Below are 17,076 nucleotides of genomic sequence, written 5' to 3'. Positions count from 1 at the left end.
AAGTTCCTTCAAAAGCACTTGATATACTGAAGTGTTTAGAGTTGTTTTTTTTTTTTTAATTTTATTTTTAAACTTTACAATATTATATTAGTTTTGCCAAATATCGAAATGAATCTGCCACAGGTATACCTGTGTTCCCCATCCTGAACCCTCCTCCCTCCTCCCTCCCCATACCCTCCCTCTGGGTCGTCCCAGTGCACTAGCCCCAAGCATCCAGTATCCTGCATCGAACCTGGACTGGCGACTCGTTTCATACATGATATTATACATGTTTCAATTCCATTCTCCCAAATCTTCCCACCCTCTCCCTCTCCCACAGAGTCCATAAGACTGATCTATACATCAATGTCTCTTTTGCTGTCTCATACACAGGGTTATTGTTAGCATCTTTCTAAATTCCATATATATGCGTTAGTATTCTGTATTGGTGTTTTTCTTTCTGGCTTACTTCACTCTGTATAATAGGTTCCAGTTTCATCCATCTCATTAGAACTGATTCAAATGTATTCTTTTTAATGGCTGAGTAATACTCCATTGTGTATATATACCACAGCTTTCTTATCCATTCATCTGCTGATGGGCATCTAGGTTGCTTCCATGTCCTGGGTATTATAAACAGTGCTGTGATGAACATTGGGGTACACGTGTCTCTTTCCCTTCTGGTTTCCTCAGTGTGTATGCCCAGCAGTGGGATTGCTGGATCATAAGGCAGTTCTATTTCCAGTTTTTTAAGGAATGAACACTAAAAAATTAATTTCTATGTTAAAAGACATGGTAATGGGTTAATGTCTTATGTGGCACAACCATCACAAACTTTAGGGTTATATTTTCTACTCAAAAGAAATCACTTGCAGCTCTTTTGAACAAAATTTTGCAAGTTAACACATAGTTTCAGAGATTCAGTCCTACTCAATAGTAAGTAGCATGTCAAAAAAGAAGCATAGTTCTTAAGGAAGGTAATTAAGTAATCCTAAAGTGAAACTGCTAGTTAGACAGGGCTCCAGGTGATATTGACTAAAACTCAGCCGTCCTTTTGCTCTGCTTTGGATAGTTCTTCTCAATACATTTATAATCTAAAAAAGAACAGATTTTATAGGAGTCATGTATTTTATAGAAACACTAAACTGTATTATACTGGTTCATGAAATCAGCTTCTGGTTAAGAAAATAGTACAGAAAGCTAAAAAAAAAAAAAAAAAATTAAAAGTTTAAGTGAAATTAAACCAGTCAAATGTCAATATGGAAAAGTTGGATGATAATGTTAGTATCATAAAAATTAGAATGTGATCTATTGGACTGAGTAGAATTTGAAAGAGATGATTTTTAGCGAAATAAAAGACTGGAAAAATGGAAAGAGGCTGGTGTGACATAGCTGCCAAGTAAAGAGGAGACAGAAATATTAGATGACTTTGAAGAGATGGGTAGGCAGCACGAGCAGTCCCTAAGGATACACCTTACCAAAGTATAGGATTTTGTTCTAAAGAGAGGAGTTACGTGGTTTGATTTTTTTTTTTTTTTTTAATTTAAGGGTCACTCTGACTGCCATGCAGGGAGTGTATTATAGTTGGGCAAGAGGGGAAATAAAGACAGATTACAAAGCAACAGTCCAGGAAGAAATGGTGGTGGATTGCACTAGGGTGGAAAAAGAAAGGTGGGCAGCCAAGAGCTAGATTTCAGAGACAGGGATGAATTCATTCACAGGAGTCATTGGAGAATAATAAAGATTACTGCAAGACTCAATTACAAAATACGTAGTTAAGGTTAACACAGGTCTAGTACAAAGTGAACACTGACTAAATAATATTTAATAACTATATATTATAAAGGGGTTATTATAGGAACTAAAAATTCCATTCTCAATGAAATATAGAAGAATGATATCAATTAATTTTGCTAATACTTTGAAAATCTGAATTGAAACCCCAATTGAAAAACTGTAAAAGGTCGTTCTTTGTTTGTTCTTTTTTCACCTAGAAGTGTGAAATCTTCTAGGTGAAATAAGCTTCTAGGCCAATAAGCATAGAGGAAATGAAAAATATGATTAAAAACGTATCACCTAAAATCTGTCCTTTCTTAAGAATGATGATATATTATCTGTTCCAGAGCACAGATGAAGATGAGAAAGCACTTAATGCAATTTGTGAAGATAACAGACCCTCAGGACTAACCCCTGAAACTCTAACACTACTGTGGTGTATGAATACAAAAATGTAATTCTTAAATAAAATGTTATCAAACTGAATTCACTAGTATAAAAGACCAACCCATGTTTGGCATTACTGTGAGCATATTTTGACATTGGAAAGTTGTTGTTGTCTTTTAGTTGCTAAGATGTATCCAACTCTTTTGCAACCCATGAACTGGAGCCCGTCAAGTTCCTTTGTCTGTGAGATTTCCCAGGCAAGAAGACTAGAGTGAGTTATCGTTCCCTCTTCCACTGGATCTTCCCCACCCAGAGACTGAACCCACGTCTCCTGCATTGCAGGTGGATTCTTTATCACTGAGCTGCCAGGGAGGCCCCTGGAAAGTTGTTACGATACGTAAAATCAGAAAAGCCAAGAAAAAGTATAGAAAATGTTTAGAAAGAATATTTTGATAAGTTGTTTGAGGGCATGCCAAAGTTTATGATTCTAACAATGTGCTTAGTCGCTCAGTTGTGTCCGACTCTTTGCCACCCCCTGGATTGTAGCCCACCAGGCTCCTCTGTCCATGGGGATTCTGCAGGCAAGAATACTGGAATGGGTTGCCATTCCCTTCTCCAGGGGATCTTCCCAATCCAGGGATCAAATCTAGGTCTCGCACACTGCAGGTGGATTCTTTACCATCTGAGCTACCAGGGATGCCCCAAAGTAACAGTAAATGGAGGTTAAAATGCCCTCCAAGGTGGAACTTGGCAACGATAAATTTTCTTTCTTTTTTTTTTTTTTTTTTTAACTGTTTCTTTTTGTTTGTCTTTTTTTCTGGAGGATGTAAACAGATTTGGGACTAAGGTTCTGTAGCTTTGGACAGCAGCTACTACAGAGAGGGGTTCACCATCTCTGCCTACTTGTCTCCATTTAGAATAAGAGCACAGGAGTTTCTATGATGAAGATTGGACAAGCATTAAAATTTTTCATTGGTGACAAACTGATTCATCCACCTAGGGGAACTACATCTTTTGTTCTGGTCTCATCCTCTATCAAAATTGTTTTCTAGGCTGGGAGCAGAGAGTTCACATTAATTCACATCTGTAAACTAAGTGTTCTGAAACATTAAAAGTAGTGCAAAAATATGCAGTGGACTGAAACGATAAAAAAAATTCCAGCAAAAAAATTGAAGAAATAGCGAATCAGGGGAGGTACATTAATCTGACACTAGAGAGAGTGAATGCCCAGAGGTTAGAATGAAGAATGGGGAAGCATCCTAAGCAAACGTCCTCAAAATTAGCTCACGATTACAAGTTAATTTTAGGAACAAGATAAGCAATTTTTGTGGGAATGACTTGGTTGGTTTGAATTAAACCATCAGAAGTTTCATATATTGGTTGTATTTATAGAGGGAAAATTAACCAAAATGTCTAATGCCATTAAATTGGAATGTTTTATCATGCAAATAGGATTTAATGAAACCATTAAAATTATATTGTTAAGACTGATTAATTTCAGGCAGTTTTATTTTATAGCATTGAGTTAAAAACACACAATGCAGGTTTGGATATGCAATAGAATTACAACTTTGCAGCTTTGCAAACACATAGACACACATATATACACAGACAAATACATAGCCAAACAGACACACCCTTAGATAAATTATCCCCAGATACCTAAGGTATATTGATTTTATGGTAGAGTTATGAATAATCAATTTCCTACTTTTAAGAATCTTCCAATGTGAACTTGATATGAATTTATTAAGTTGGTAACAAAATACTCACATTTAGATTTTTTTCATAAAAAATTTTGTCGCTAATGATGTGCCACTGAATTTTAGTAGTCTCCTAATTTCTAAAGATTAATAATAAAATAAATATTCAATAAAAGGAGTTTGAAGTAAGATTTCAAGCAGAGGATGGTCAATTTATAGTACACATTAACCTGATATTATATATAACTGAAAGAATTTTTTTAATCAATAATGGGGTCTTAAGTTGTGATTACAGAGAAGGCAATGGCACCCCACTCCAGTACTCTTGCCTGGAAAATCCCATGGATGGAAGAGCCTGGTAGGCTGCAGTCCAAGTGGGCCCCTAAGAGTCGGACACGACTGAGCGACTTCACTTTCACTTTTCACTGTCATGCATTGAAGAAGGAAATGGCAACCCACTCCAGTGTTCTTGCCTGGAGAATCCCAGGGACAGAGGAGCCTGGTGGGCTGCCCTCTATGGGGTCGCACAGAGTCGGATATGACTGAAGTGACTTAGCAGCAGCAGGAAGTTGTGATTAAAAGCAGTTGGGAGACAATTATGGTAATTATATACTATAAAATCAAATTAGGACATAATTTGATAAATATTGACATAATTATGGTATGAAATGTCATAACATATTCCTTCTCAAATTGGTCATGATTTAGAAAATCTATATTATATAGTAGTAACTTATCCTGTTGTTAACAGGACCTGGACCTGGGCCTGGCTTAGTCTTTAGTTTCAGACTGAAATCACAGAGTGTCAGCATAATGAGGGGTTTTCTTAATTTGATCCTCCTCATACATGACATGTTATCCTCACACAAGTAAAGTAGGTAAAAAGAGAGCAAATATGACTTGCTAGTTTTAAAACTAGTAAGAGATTTATCTAGACTTCAAATTCAAATCAATGTGGCTATTATAGTGTTGTCAGTGCTGTGAACCAGAATTTGTAATATTAATCATCTACTGTTTCTCAACTAGAGGAATATATAAAATTGACTTTAAGGAATAATTTTCATGAATCCCAGAGAATAATTTCCCATAGATTCAAAAACCTGAGTTGGAAAAAAGAAGGAAACTAAAATCTTTTTTATGGAAAATGTTTTTTCATTGCACATTATCTCCATGATATAAAACATTTCTTTCTATATCTAGTCAGAGATTAAAACACAATACTAAACATCTCAGCATTTATGCACCCATAGGAGCATATCTTTACTCCTCTTCCATCTCCCCACTCCACAACCCACAGTTTCAGAAACATGATTCTAGATTATCCTTTTAGATTTATACAGGTCAATATTGGAAAAACAAAAAAATCCAATTAAAAAATGACTGGAAGACCTAAACATACATTTTTCCAAAGAAGACATACAGTTGGCCAACAAAAACATGAAAAGATATACATTGTTTATTATGAGAAATGCGAACGACAACTACAATGATGTATCACCTCACACTGTTCAGAATGGCCATCATCAAAAAATCTGCAAAAAATAAATGCTGGAGAGCATGTGGAGAAAAGGGAGCCCTCTTACACTGTTAGTGGGAATGTAAATTGATACTGCCAATATGCAGAACAATATGGAGGTTCCTTAAAAAACTAGGAATAAAACAACTGTATGATCCAGCAATCCCATTACTCAACATATACCCTGAGAAAATCATAATTCAAAAACATATGTACCCCAATGTTCACTGCAGCACTATTTACAATAGCCAGGACATGGAACCAGCCTAGATGTCCATTGACAGATGAATGGATAAAGAAATTGTGGTACATATATACAATGGAATATTACTCAGCCATAAAAAGAAACAAATATGAGTCAGATAAACAGACATGCAAGAATATAGAATCTATTATACAGAGTGAAGTAAGTCAGGAAAACAAATATAGTATATTAAAATGTATGTACGGAATCTAGAAGAATGGTACTGACGAACTTACTTGCAGGGAAGGAATAGAGATACAGATGCAGAGAATGGACTTTGGGACACAGCAGGGGAAGGAGGATGGGAAAAATTGAGAAAGTAAGACTGACATATATATATACTGCTATGTGTAAAATAGATAGCTAGTGGAAGCTGCTGTATAGCACAGGGTGCCCAACCCCGTGTTCTATGATGACCTAGAGGGGTGAGATGGGGGCATGTGAGGGAAGCTCTAAAGGAATGGGACATATATGCATACACACACACACACACACACATATATATATACACACATACATACATATATATGTATAATTTGCATTTTTGTACTGCAGAAACTAACACAACATTGCAATGCAATTATATTCCAATACAATATTTATACAGGACAGTTCAGTTCAGTTCAGTTGCTCAGTCATGTCTGACTCTTTGTGACCCCATGAACTGCAGCACGCCAGGCCTCCCTGTCCATTACCAACTCCCAGAGCTTACCCAAACTCATGTTCATTGAGTCGGTGATGCCATCCAACCATTTCATCCTCTGTTGTCCCCTTCTCCTCCTGCCTTCAGTCTTTCCCAACATCAGGGTCTTTTCAAATGAGTCAGCTCTTCTCATCAGGTGGCCAAAGTATTGGAGTTTCAGCTTCAACATCAGTCCTTCCAATGAACACCCAGGACTGATTTCCTTTAGAATGGACTGGTTGGATCTCCTTGCAGTCCAAGGGAATCTCAAGAGTCTTCTCCAACACCACAGTTCAAAAGCATCAATTCTTATGCACTCAGCTTTCTTTATAGTCCAACTCTCATATCCACACATGACTACTGTAAAAACCGTAGCCTTGACTAGACAGACCTTTGTTGACAAAGTAATGTATCTGCTTTTTAATATGCTATCTAGGTTGGTCATAACTTTCCTGCCAAGGAGTAAGCGTCTTTTAATTTCATGGCTGCAATCACCATCTGCAGTGATTTTGGAGCCCCCCAAAATAAAGTCAACAACTGTTTCCACAGTTTCCCCATCTATTTGCCATGAAGTGATGGGGCTGGATGCCATGACCTTAGTTTTATGAATGTTGAGTTTTAAGCCAACTTTTTCACTCTCCTCTTTCACTTTCATCAAGAGGCTTTTTAGTTCTTCTTCACTTTCTGCCATAAGACTGGTGTCATCTGCGTATCTGAGGTTATTGATATTTCTCCCGGAAATCTTGATTTCCGCTTGTGCTTCATCCAGCTTGACATTTCTCATGATATACTCTGCATATAAGTTAAATGAGCAGGGTGACAATATACAACCTTGACGTACTCTGTTCTCTATTTGGAACCAGTCTGTTGTTCCATGTCCAGTCTGTTGTTCCAACCAGTCTGTTGCTTCCTGACCTGCATACAAGTTTCTCAAGCGGCAGGTCAGGTGGTCTGGTATTCCCATCTCTTTCAGAATTTTCCACAGTTTGTTGTGATCAGCACAGTCAAAGGGTTTGGCATAGTCAATAAAGCAGAAATAGATGATTTTCTGGAACTCTCTTGCTTTTTCGATGATCCAGCAGATGTTGGCAATTTGATCTCTGGTTCCTCTGCCTTTTCTAAAACCAGCTTGAACATCTGGAAGTTCACGGTTCACGTATTGCTGAGGCCTGGCTTGGAGAATTTTGAGCATTACTTTACTAGCGTGTGAGATGAACGCAATTGTGCGGTAGTCTGAGCATTCTTTGGCATTGTCTTTCTTTGGGATTGGAATGAAAACTGACCTTTTCCAGTTCTGCGCCCATTGCTGAGTTTTCCAAATTTGCTGACATTGAGACTGCTTTCCCATATAACTGTGGTTATGTAATTACTGTGCTCACATTTGAAAAACAAGGCTGGACTTTGAGCTCATGTGAGCTAGCTAAGCTGTCTACCCTTTGCTCATGAGGTGTTTTCTCATATTCCAGCTTTTCTCTGATCTTAAAGCTACAATTTTCAGCAGAGCATGTGAATGTTCTTCAGTTTTTTCAGAACATTGAGATCAGAGAGTGGTGAACACAAGTTAATAATATGCTGACAAAACCGGTCAATATTTAACAGTCCCCTTGTACTTCCTTGATCATTTTGTGCTTTGCACCATCACGTTTTATTGCCCTTTACCCTCCTGTCTGGTCAGCTCTGGGGGTCTCAGGGCAAAACAAACCTTTGGGGCTTCCCTGGTGGCTCCTTGGTAAAGAATGCATCTGCCAATGCAGGAGACATGAGTTCAATCCTTGGTCTGGGAAGATCCCACATGCCGTGACACAGCTAAGCCTGTGCACCACAACTGTTGAGCCTGTGCTCCAGATGCTGTGGACTGCAAGTATGAAGCCTGAGCACCCTAGAGCCTGTGTTCAGGTAGAGAGGCCACCGCAAGGAGAAACCCACTTGCCACAGCTAAAGAAAAGCTCTCACAGCAGTGAAGACCCACTGCAGCCCCTCACAAATCAATCGATCAATAATTATTAAAAAAAAAATTAACAAGGCTTTGGTTTCCATCCCCCAAGATCTCCCTTTCTCTAACTGTTCATCTTTCTGCCTCACTTCCTATAGTGAGCCGAATGGCTTGTGTCAACCCTTTTCTCCCCAAAAGACATGTCTGCTTGGAAACTGTGAATGTGACCTTAATTGGAAATGGGTCTCTGCTGATATCATTTAGTTAGTCACCACAAGATAAGAACACCTTGGATTAGCATGGATGTGATGATGTGTGCTAAGTCACTTCAGTCGTGTCTGAGTCTTTTGCGACGATGTGGATGGTAGCCCGCCAGGCTCCTCTGTCCATGAGATTCTCCAGGTGAGAATACTGGAGTGGGCAGACTGCCATGCCCTTCTCCAGGGGATCTTCCCAACCCAGGGGATCAAACCCACGTCTCTTATGTCTCCTGCATTGGCAGGCAGGTTCTTTACCACTAACGCTACCTGGGAAGCCTGGATGTGATGACATGTGTCCTTATAAGAGAAGACAGAGAGAGAGGGAGGAAGATTGCAGAGCAGAGAAGAAGGCCATGTGAAGATGGAGCAGAGAGTGGAGTCCTTCTGCTGGGAGCAAGGACGCCAGGAGCCACAAGAAGATGGAAGAGGCCAAGAAGGATTCTCCCGGAGAGACTTTGCTGGGGCAGGAGTATGCTGCCAACACCCTCATTTCAGACTTCTTCCCTCCAGAAGTCTAAAAAAGTACATTTCTCTTGCTTTAAGCCACCAACATATTTTTGGTAATTTTGACATCAGCCCTAGGAAATTAATTCACTTCCAGAGCCTCATTTTGACTGAGAATAGCAGATATGTAATTTCCATGATGCATGATTTTTTCATCCTTTCTTAGATGACTCAGCTCAGCTCTCCCCGTGTTGTCTTAAGCTTTTCTACAGCTTCGATACCCTGAGGGTGAAAAACTCTGAGCGGATTCATTGTTTCGGATTCCAGTTTCTAGGACCATCTTGGCCTCTTTTTCCCCATTTTTATCCCCATTGTCCAACCACTTCCCCATTGGCTTGCCTCACATTTCTCTTGGTTTCTTAACTTTGGCACGGAAATCCACATCCTGTCCAACCCTCCCCACCCCCAAACTCACCTTTCTTTATTAATCTACACTCAGGGTTCTGAAATCTGATCTCTTTGTGTGTATCTCTGCAATATAGTAGATATAATAATAATAATATATCTATTGGTGATATACCCATTTATATGGCTATGTAGTGTGTAATAAACCATGTATATATATGTAATATAATATTTAATAAATAAAATAAAGCATGGATATGTGTTTGAGCAAGCTTTGGGAGTTGGTGATGGACAGGAAAGCCTGGCGTGCTGCAGTCCATAGTGTCGCAAAGAGTTGGACATGACTGAGCGATTAAACTAAACTAAATATAGCCATCGTTGCCTCAAATCTCATTTGACATGGTCAGGCATATAGCTCAGATACTAGTAAATAATGGTAGTTTTTTCTCAAGGAAATATTAGATTTCTTCCTACCTCTACTTTTCATTAGAAAACTATAGTCTTCTGTGTTAATAATTTTTCTACTCTTCCTTCTAAACAGCTGGAGTCCACTGCTTCTCACAAGTGCTTTGAATTTTTACAGGAGAGTATATGTATATTTATTTTTCTTAAAAGACCTAGGTTTGGTCCCTGGGTCCGGAAGATCCCCTGGAGAAGGGCATGACAACCCATTCCAGTACTCTTGCCTGGAGAATCCCATGGACAGAGGAGCCTGGTGGGCTACAGTCCATGGGGTTGCAAAGAGTCAGACACGACTGAAGTGACTTAGTATACACGCAAGCCCTTCTCACTGTTTCTCATAGTTAGGAACACATTTCTTTCCAAAAACAACCTTCAAAAACTCTCATTGCTCATGTGAACCTCCACTGTCTTTTACAGATTCTGTTACTTACAAGTATTGAGCTAGTTAGCCTAGAGGTTCCGATTTAACTACTGGCTAGGGTTCTAGCATCAGTATTTATTTAGGCTCCCCAGCTAATTTTAGCACACAATCCAGCAATCACTGTCAGAACATTGCCTGCACTTAACCTGCTAGGAATACATTTACACGCCATTGCAGAAGACATTTACCAGATGTGTGAAATGCAAATTCCTGAGCCTAACATTTGAGTCCCCTTGGTCTCACCCCAATCTAATCTGCTATCGTCTATCTTGGTCCCTCCTCTCCTGCCCAGCTGATTTGCTCAAATTCTTTAAAGAAAAATTTCTCCCCACCCACCTACCCAAACACATGCACGCACAGATTACATGACTGGCAAGCAATTTTTGTGGCTTTCCTGTGGGACTAAAAGAGACACATTTTCCTCACTGAAATGTTAGACCCTACAGATGTTTGAGAGTTTATACAAACAGAAGGGTAGAGTATGTTAAACCAGGTCAGCCCTTTCCCGCAGAGCCAGAATGATTGCTTATTCATTAGTTTGACTGTGCTTTCTTTTCTTCTTTGTTACTGATAAAAATCAGAACCATTTCTTGTGTTTATTAGCTTTACCTAAAAATGCTATTAAAATCATTGGAACATAATGATCTTTGCTACCGTGGTACATAATTATGCTCACATGCTCTAAGTATTTATGGTAAACAACCAAGCTTGCTGGAAGGGCATCTTTGGTCTGATTGACATAATGGAAGAGCCACCCCATCACTTTCCTAAAAGCAAACAAAGCCCTTAGCAAAACCAGGCTGATATTTCTCGATTTGTGACCTGTTGTGACAACACTGCTATTTATTTGGTGATGAGTGAGGGCTTCTCTTCTGGTCAGCTGAATAACCTGAGACAGATTCTGGTTTCAACACTCTTCCCCTACCTCTTCCCAGAAAGGGAGGTGTTTGGGGGAGAAAACTAAAACTGAAACAAAGACTTGCAATCTTTAAAACTCTGACAAATGACTGTGAGAACAGATCCAGTTTGCCAGGAAATTTCTATCTGAGTTCCAGAATGGAAATTTCTTCTAAGGAGTATGCATCAACCAGACCACAGGGCAGATGGGGTCTTGTATTGTCTCAGAAAGTCACAATCACTTGATGTTGTTACTGTTTCCCATCTGGTTTTCTTATTTATAAGAAAGGAAACTGCAAAGAATGGGAACACAATCATGGTGGCCCCACCCAATGTTCACACATAAAATGTTATCAAAAAACCCGAAAACGCTTTTCAGCCAACCCAATAATTTTAATAGTATTTTTCTCAGTTCAGTGTATATATTTAATCCCAATAAGAGAGTGTTGGCCTGTAGATTGGCTCTTTCTTGTGAACTAGAGATGATCTGAATGTGCCTAAATCAAGTTATATACACAAAATGAAATTTTGAATAAGCTCTGGACTGAGGGTCAGGCAAATTGGCTTCTAGCAGTCCACTGGATTTATGAAAGTGCTTCCATGCTCCATAGCAGTCCAGTGGGAGTGGGGCTAGATCTCTTCCAGTGCCTGTGAAAACTGAGGGTCAGGCAATGCTGATGATTCATTGTAGGTCACAAGAGTTAGTAAGCAAAACTTTGGATGACTCAAGTATCTGGTTTGTTCAGGATTTTCCTGGCTTAGCACAGAAAATCCTGCTTCTTGGAATCCCCTTTGGCCTCTAGCAAATGGACATTCTTGGTCACCCTAGTGGCAGGGTCAGAGAACACAGTCCAATGTTTTGGGCCACAACTGTCATCTAACACCCTGGAGTCATTACTGTTAGTGCTCAAGTTTCTTGCAGATCTGTGACTTGATTTCAAAACTAACAGCTCTACAGAGTAGCACTTGGGGATCAGCAAATAGATCCTATCTTCATCTGTATTCCTCTATCACACTCCATAAGAGTTAATTAAATTCTAGGTCAATCATTAATCATGATTAAATCACCAATTAGGTCCGTAGAAGGAAAAATTGGATCTAATAAATGATTGCAGTGATTGTAACATTGGATCTCTAGATTTTTAGCTGAGTAGTCTTGGCCCTAATTTATAACATAGTAGAAAAAAAGAAATAAAGAGTCCTGAGTACTTCTGCTTTTTCCAGTAATATGACTTTGGGCAAACCACTTCTGGTCTTCAGTTTCTAATAACTCTTGCAGTTTTAACATTTTCCATCTCAACCACATTCAAAGATTTAAACAATGTTGAAAAGGAACTGCATTAAGAACAAATAAGAAATAGTTTCAGTTTGTTCTCAAAGGTTTTTTCCTCTTCACGGCAATATCTGTGAATATCTAATCCCTCCTGCTATCCTCAAGGACACCTGAGGTCCACCTGTGTTCTCTTTTCTCTACCACTAGCCAGGCAAGATCAGAGAAGGCAATGGCACCCTACTCCAGTACTCTTGCCTGGAAAATCCCATGGACGGAGGAGCCTGGTGGGCTGCAGTCCATGGGGTCGCTAAGAATAGGACATGACTGAACAACTTCACTTTGACTTTTCACTTTAATGCATTGGAGAAGGAAATGACAACCCACTCCAGTGTTCTTGCCTGGAGAATCCCAGGGACGGGGGAGCCTGCTGGGCTGCATCTATGGGGTCGCTCAGAGTCGGACACGACTGAAGTGACTTAGCAGCAGCAGCAGCAGCCAGGCAAGGTAAACTGAATTTCTTGCCTTAGTGCTTAGTCACTTGGTCATGTCTGATTCTGTGTGACCTTTTAACTGGGGTAGCCCACGAGGCTCCTCTGTCCATGGGACTCTCCAGGCAAGGATACTGGAGGGATAGCCATTCCCTTCTCCAGGGGATCTTCCAGACCCAGGGATCATATAATTGATCTTTATCTAATTCTCTCTCTCTTTTTGATAACTGCACATTTGCTCACAAATCACTGGAATGACTGGAAATCTATTTAAAAAACAAACAAACAAAAACATGACATTCAAACATTTCACTTGCTCTCTTGCTGCTGTAGCTGTCACTTGCCTTTGCTGGTAATCACCCCGTGCCTTATTTGTACTGTTGGTAAAGAATCCGCCTGCAGTGCAGGAGACCCTGGTTCAACCCCTGAGTCAGGAAGACCCACTGGAGAAGGGACAGGCTACCCACTCCACTATTGTTGGGCTTCCCTGGTAGCTCAGCTGGTAAAGAATCCACCTGCAGTGCGGGAGACCTGGGTTTGATCCCTGGGTTGGGAAGATCCCCTAGAGAAGGGAGAGGCTACCCACTCCAGTATTCTGGCTTAGAGAATTCCATGGACTGTACAGTCCATGGGGTCACAGAGTTGGACATGAGTGAGCAACTTGCACTTATTTGTATTATCCATCCCACATCACAGACTTGGCATTTATGCTGCATCTCTCTTAATGACTACATCATTAAACAAACAAACACACAAATCAGCATCTCAAGAAAACTATACTGATTTGCTCTAAGACCCTAGCCTTACCAGAGGATTTGGGAGAAGAAAGCCATAATCTTCAGAAATGTGAAATCTTCCTAAAGTCAAGAACGGTGCTGTCTTCAAATTCTGACTTTGAGGCTCCATAATGTTGTTTGAAGTATCTGTGCCGAGACTGCTGCTGAAGAGACAACTGCTTCAAATATGTCAAAGACACAGGGAGCTTCAGAATAGCATCTCTTCCTCGCAGTTAGTTGTCCGGTTGTCTCAGGAACAGGGGAGAACCTTGTTCTGAGGTTAAATTCCACACTACCACGGGACTTTCTCCGACACAAAGCTGAGTAAACAGTTAAAGACTGCTGGTTAAAACAAACAAGGCAAACAAAACCACGTCACTCACACACACACACAAATTCTTTTCATACATGTGAATATAAGAAGATTGATTTTAAACCCAGAGACAAATCTGTTCTTCTTTAGAAAAAGGGAAATAAACAAGAGTTTTTGTTGATCTCAAACACTCTGACAGAACCTGGTCCATGATGAACTTTGACAACTGGGTCTTGGGCATAAACTATTAAAACCAGAAGTTAGTACTTTCAGACAGACATGTCAGTGATTGACATGAGTAGAGGGGGACAAGGACTCTGTGGGCATATCAGAACCTCTGAAGGGTTCTGTGTGTAGTTTGAACAGCATATTCCAAGATTATAATTACTTTGAGTGACATTAAGAAATACTGTTTAATTTTTTTAAAAACTTCAATGACACTCAGAGAATATATGTTTCATGAAGTTTCATAAACAAGGTAGCAGATATTAACAAATTCAAGAAAAACCTAATGTATCATCTGTTTAACCCTCTATGTTTATTAAACATATTTTGACAATCCACCTCTAAAATGGGTGATTTTACCTATGAACCAGGTACTACCAGATCTACTTTACAGATTAGTAAACTGAAGTACATACATGTAAATAACCCTGTCCACTGCCTCTCCACTAATTATGGACTAAAGCTGAGCTATCTTTATCTCCAAGCTATTTCTCTGTTCACTTGATCAGGCTGCAAGGCTGTCTGTAAAAGGTGCCATGATGGTTTGAATTCACTGAAACAGGGAGCCCAGTAATAAGTTCCAGATGATAGATTTGCACTGTGAAAATTCCAAAGATTCTACGTTTTGGTCCAGTTGGACCCTGAACTTAGGTCACCAGGTTGTCAACAAACTTATTTGGAGGCTGACTTGTACTTAGACATCTTCTCCTTCCTCCCTTTCTCTACGATAAGTCCAAAAGCTGAGAGTAGGAAGTGCTCTGATAATTCATGTAACAATTTCCGGAAGATCCCACGTGCCTCAGAGCTGTTAAGCCCATGAACCACAACTACTGAGCCTGAGTGCTGCAATTACTGAAGCCCGCATACCTTGCTGCTGCTGCTGTTGCTGCTTCGCTTCAGTCGTGTCCGACTCTGTGCGACCCCATAGACCGCAGGCCACCAGGCTCCCCCGTCCCCGGGATTCTCCAGGCAAGAACACTGGAGTGGGTTGCCATTTCCTTCTCCAATGCATGAAAGTGAAAAGTCAAAGTGAAGTCGCTCAGTCGTGTCCGACTCCCAGCGACCCCATGGACTGCAGCCCACCAGGCTCCTCCATCCATGGGATTTTCCAGGCAAGAATACTGGACTGGGGTGCCATTGCTTCTCTGCCGAATACCTTACAGCTTGGCAATAAGAGAAGCATCTGCAATGAGAAGCCTGCGCACCACAGCAAAAAGTAGGTCCTGCTGGCAGCAATTAGAGAAAGCCCGCAAGCAGAAATGAAGACCCAGCACAGCTAAAAAAAAAAAAAAAAAAAAAATTAGATGAATAAATAAATTAAGTAATTTTTAGAAACTATTTTACTTCCCTGGTGGCTCAGACGGTAAAAGCATCTGCCCACATGTGGAAGACCCAGGTTCTATCCCTGGGTCAGGAAGAAACCCTGGAGAAGGGAATGGCAACCCACTCCAGTACTCTTGCCTGGAAAATCCCACGGATGGAGGAGCCTGGTAGGCTATGGAGTCACCGAGAGTTGGACACCGCTGAGTGACTTCACTTTCCTTTCCTTTAAAACTATCTACTTTCCTGGTGGCTCAGACCGTAAAGTGTCTGTCTACAATAAGGGAGACCTGGGTTCGATTCCTGGGTTGGGAAGATCCCCTGGAGAAGGAAATAGCAATCCACTCCAGGACTATTGCCTGGAAAATCCCATGGACAGAGGAGCCTGGTAGGCTACAGTCTATGGGGTCACAAAGAGAAGGACACGACTGAGCGACTTCACTCACTCACTCACTCACTCACTTCCTCTTAGACCAATATCCATCCAGTTTTGAAGATCAGTTTCTTATGCCTCCTAAATGCAATTTATCAAATTGTATATGTTGAATCATCTTCTTGCTCTTTCGTTCAATCTCAGATTAAAAAGAAGGAACAGGTTTTTGTTTGTTTGTTTTTTATGCTGGTCTAGCTATTTTTCATCCATTCTCTCTGTATTCTCATAAGAATTTATTGTAACATTATTAAAGCTTGGCATCAAAATGCCCAAAGTGAAAAGAACATTATAGACTACATAATCTAATTCAAACTCTCAGGAAACATAAGATATCCTGAGGTTGGTGAGAGGGAAGTGACTTAGCAAATGTCATTCTGGTGGGGCTGCCATCAGAATTGGTCTAGAATTTGGACTTGCTGCCTCTCAGCCCAGAATTTTCCACTCTTCCCAATCACCAGGACTCCCTGAGTGGGAATTTCTATCTCATCTCTTATTAGCTTATGTGGCTATTCTAACAAGTGGCTTAAAATTCTAAGCTTCTGTTTCTACATCTGCAGGAAATAGTAGTGTTAATCTCAGTGGGTAAATGAGGAACATTAACTGAAGCCCTTATCAGATGGGTAACAGTAAATGCTATTTTCTTCATGTTCTCCCCCCTTTCTAGAAATCCATTTTTAATACGATATTTTTTGTAGCTTTCTTCCCTCTCTTCCTGACTGGATCTTTTCTTTTTTAGTTGCTGACTTCTTTTCCCACTTCAGACCAAGGTGTATAGATATTTGCAGTATTACTGTCAGCACTTCCCCACCTCAGTATTCTTATGAATTTCCACCTGATCTTAACCATGAGTTCTATGTGCATGTACTCCAGTCTGCATGTTCAGTCTTGACCGTTCTTACTTCCAAGGTCTAGGCCCATGCAACCTGTAGGTCACTGAACATCTCAGGTTCTGCCGCAAAATCATTAAGAACTCCTCACTGTAAGTCAAAGTTCAAATGCCCTTGGCCTGGCGTTCAAGGATGTCCTTCACCTGACCTCTAAATACCCTCTAGCTGTGCAAAATTCTACTATCACCTTGAACCTCTTTTACGTCATGTTTCAAGCATCATGGCAAACCTGGTTTGACAGCTACTAACATC

The 17,076-nt window shown here is 40.2% G+C and overlaps 1 protein-coding gene across 4 annotated transcripts in view; it reads right to left on the bottom strand.

The window, feature by feature from the left end:
- Nucleotides 1–13,933, bottom strand: part of IDO2 (indoleamine 2,3-dioxygenase 2) — a 66,111-nt gene extending 52,178 nt beyond the window's left edge. For 2 of the 4 annotated variants that reach the window (XM_027529971.1, XM_027529970.1), the window contains exon 1: nucleotides 13,678–13,933. In XM_027529971.1, coding sequence (XP_027385772.1) covers nucleotides 13,678–13,776 — 99 coding nt within the window. In that variant the 5' untranslated portion in view covers nucleotides 13,777–13,933. The remainder of the gene's footprint in view (nucleotides 1–13,677) is intronic. The other 2 variants (XM_027529969.1, XM_027529972.1) reach the window with 1 other exon arrangement.
- Nucleotides 13,934–17,076: the final 3,143 nt, after the last annotated feature.

This window comes from Bos indicus x Bos taurus, chromosome 27 (assembly GCF_003369695.1).
Source record: "Bos indicus x Bos taurus breed Angus x Brahman F1 hybrid chromosome 27, Bos_hybrid_MaternalHap_v2.0, whole genome shotgun sequence".
Classification (NCBI taxonomy): Eukaryota; Metazoa; Chordata; class Mammalia; order Artiodactyla; family Bovidae; genus Bos; species Bos indicus x Bos taurus.
This window is presented reverse-complemented; position numbering and strand designations above follow the sequence as displayed.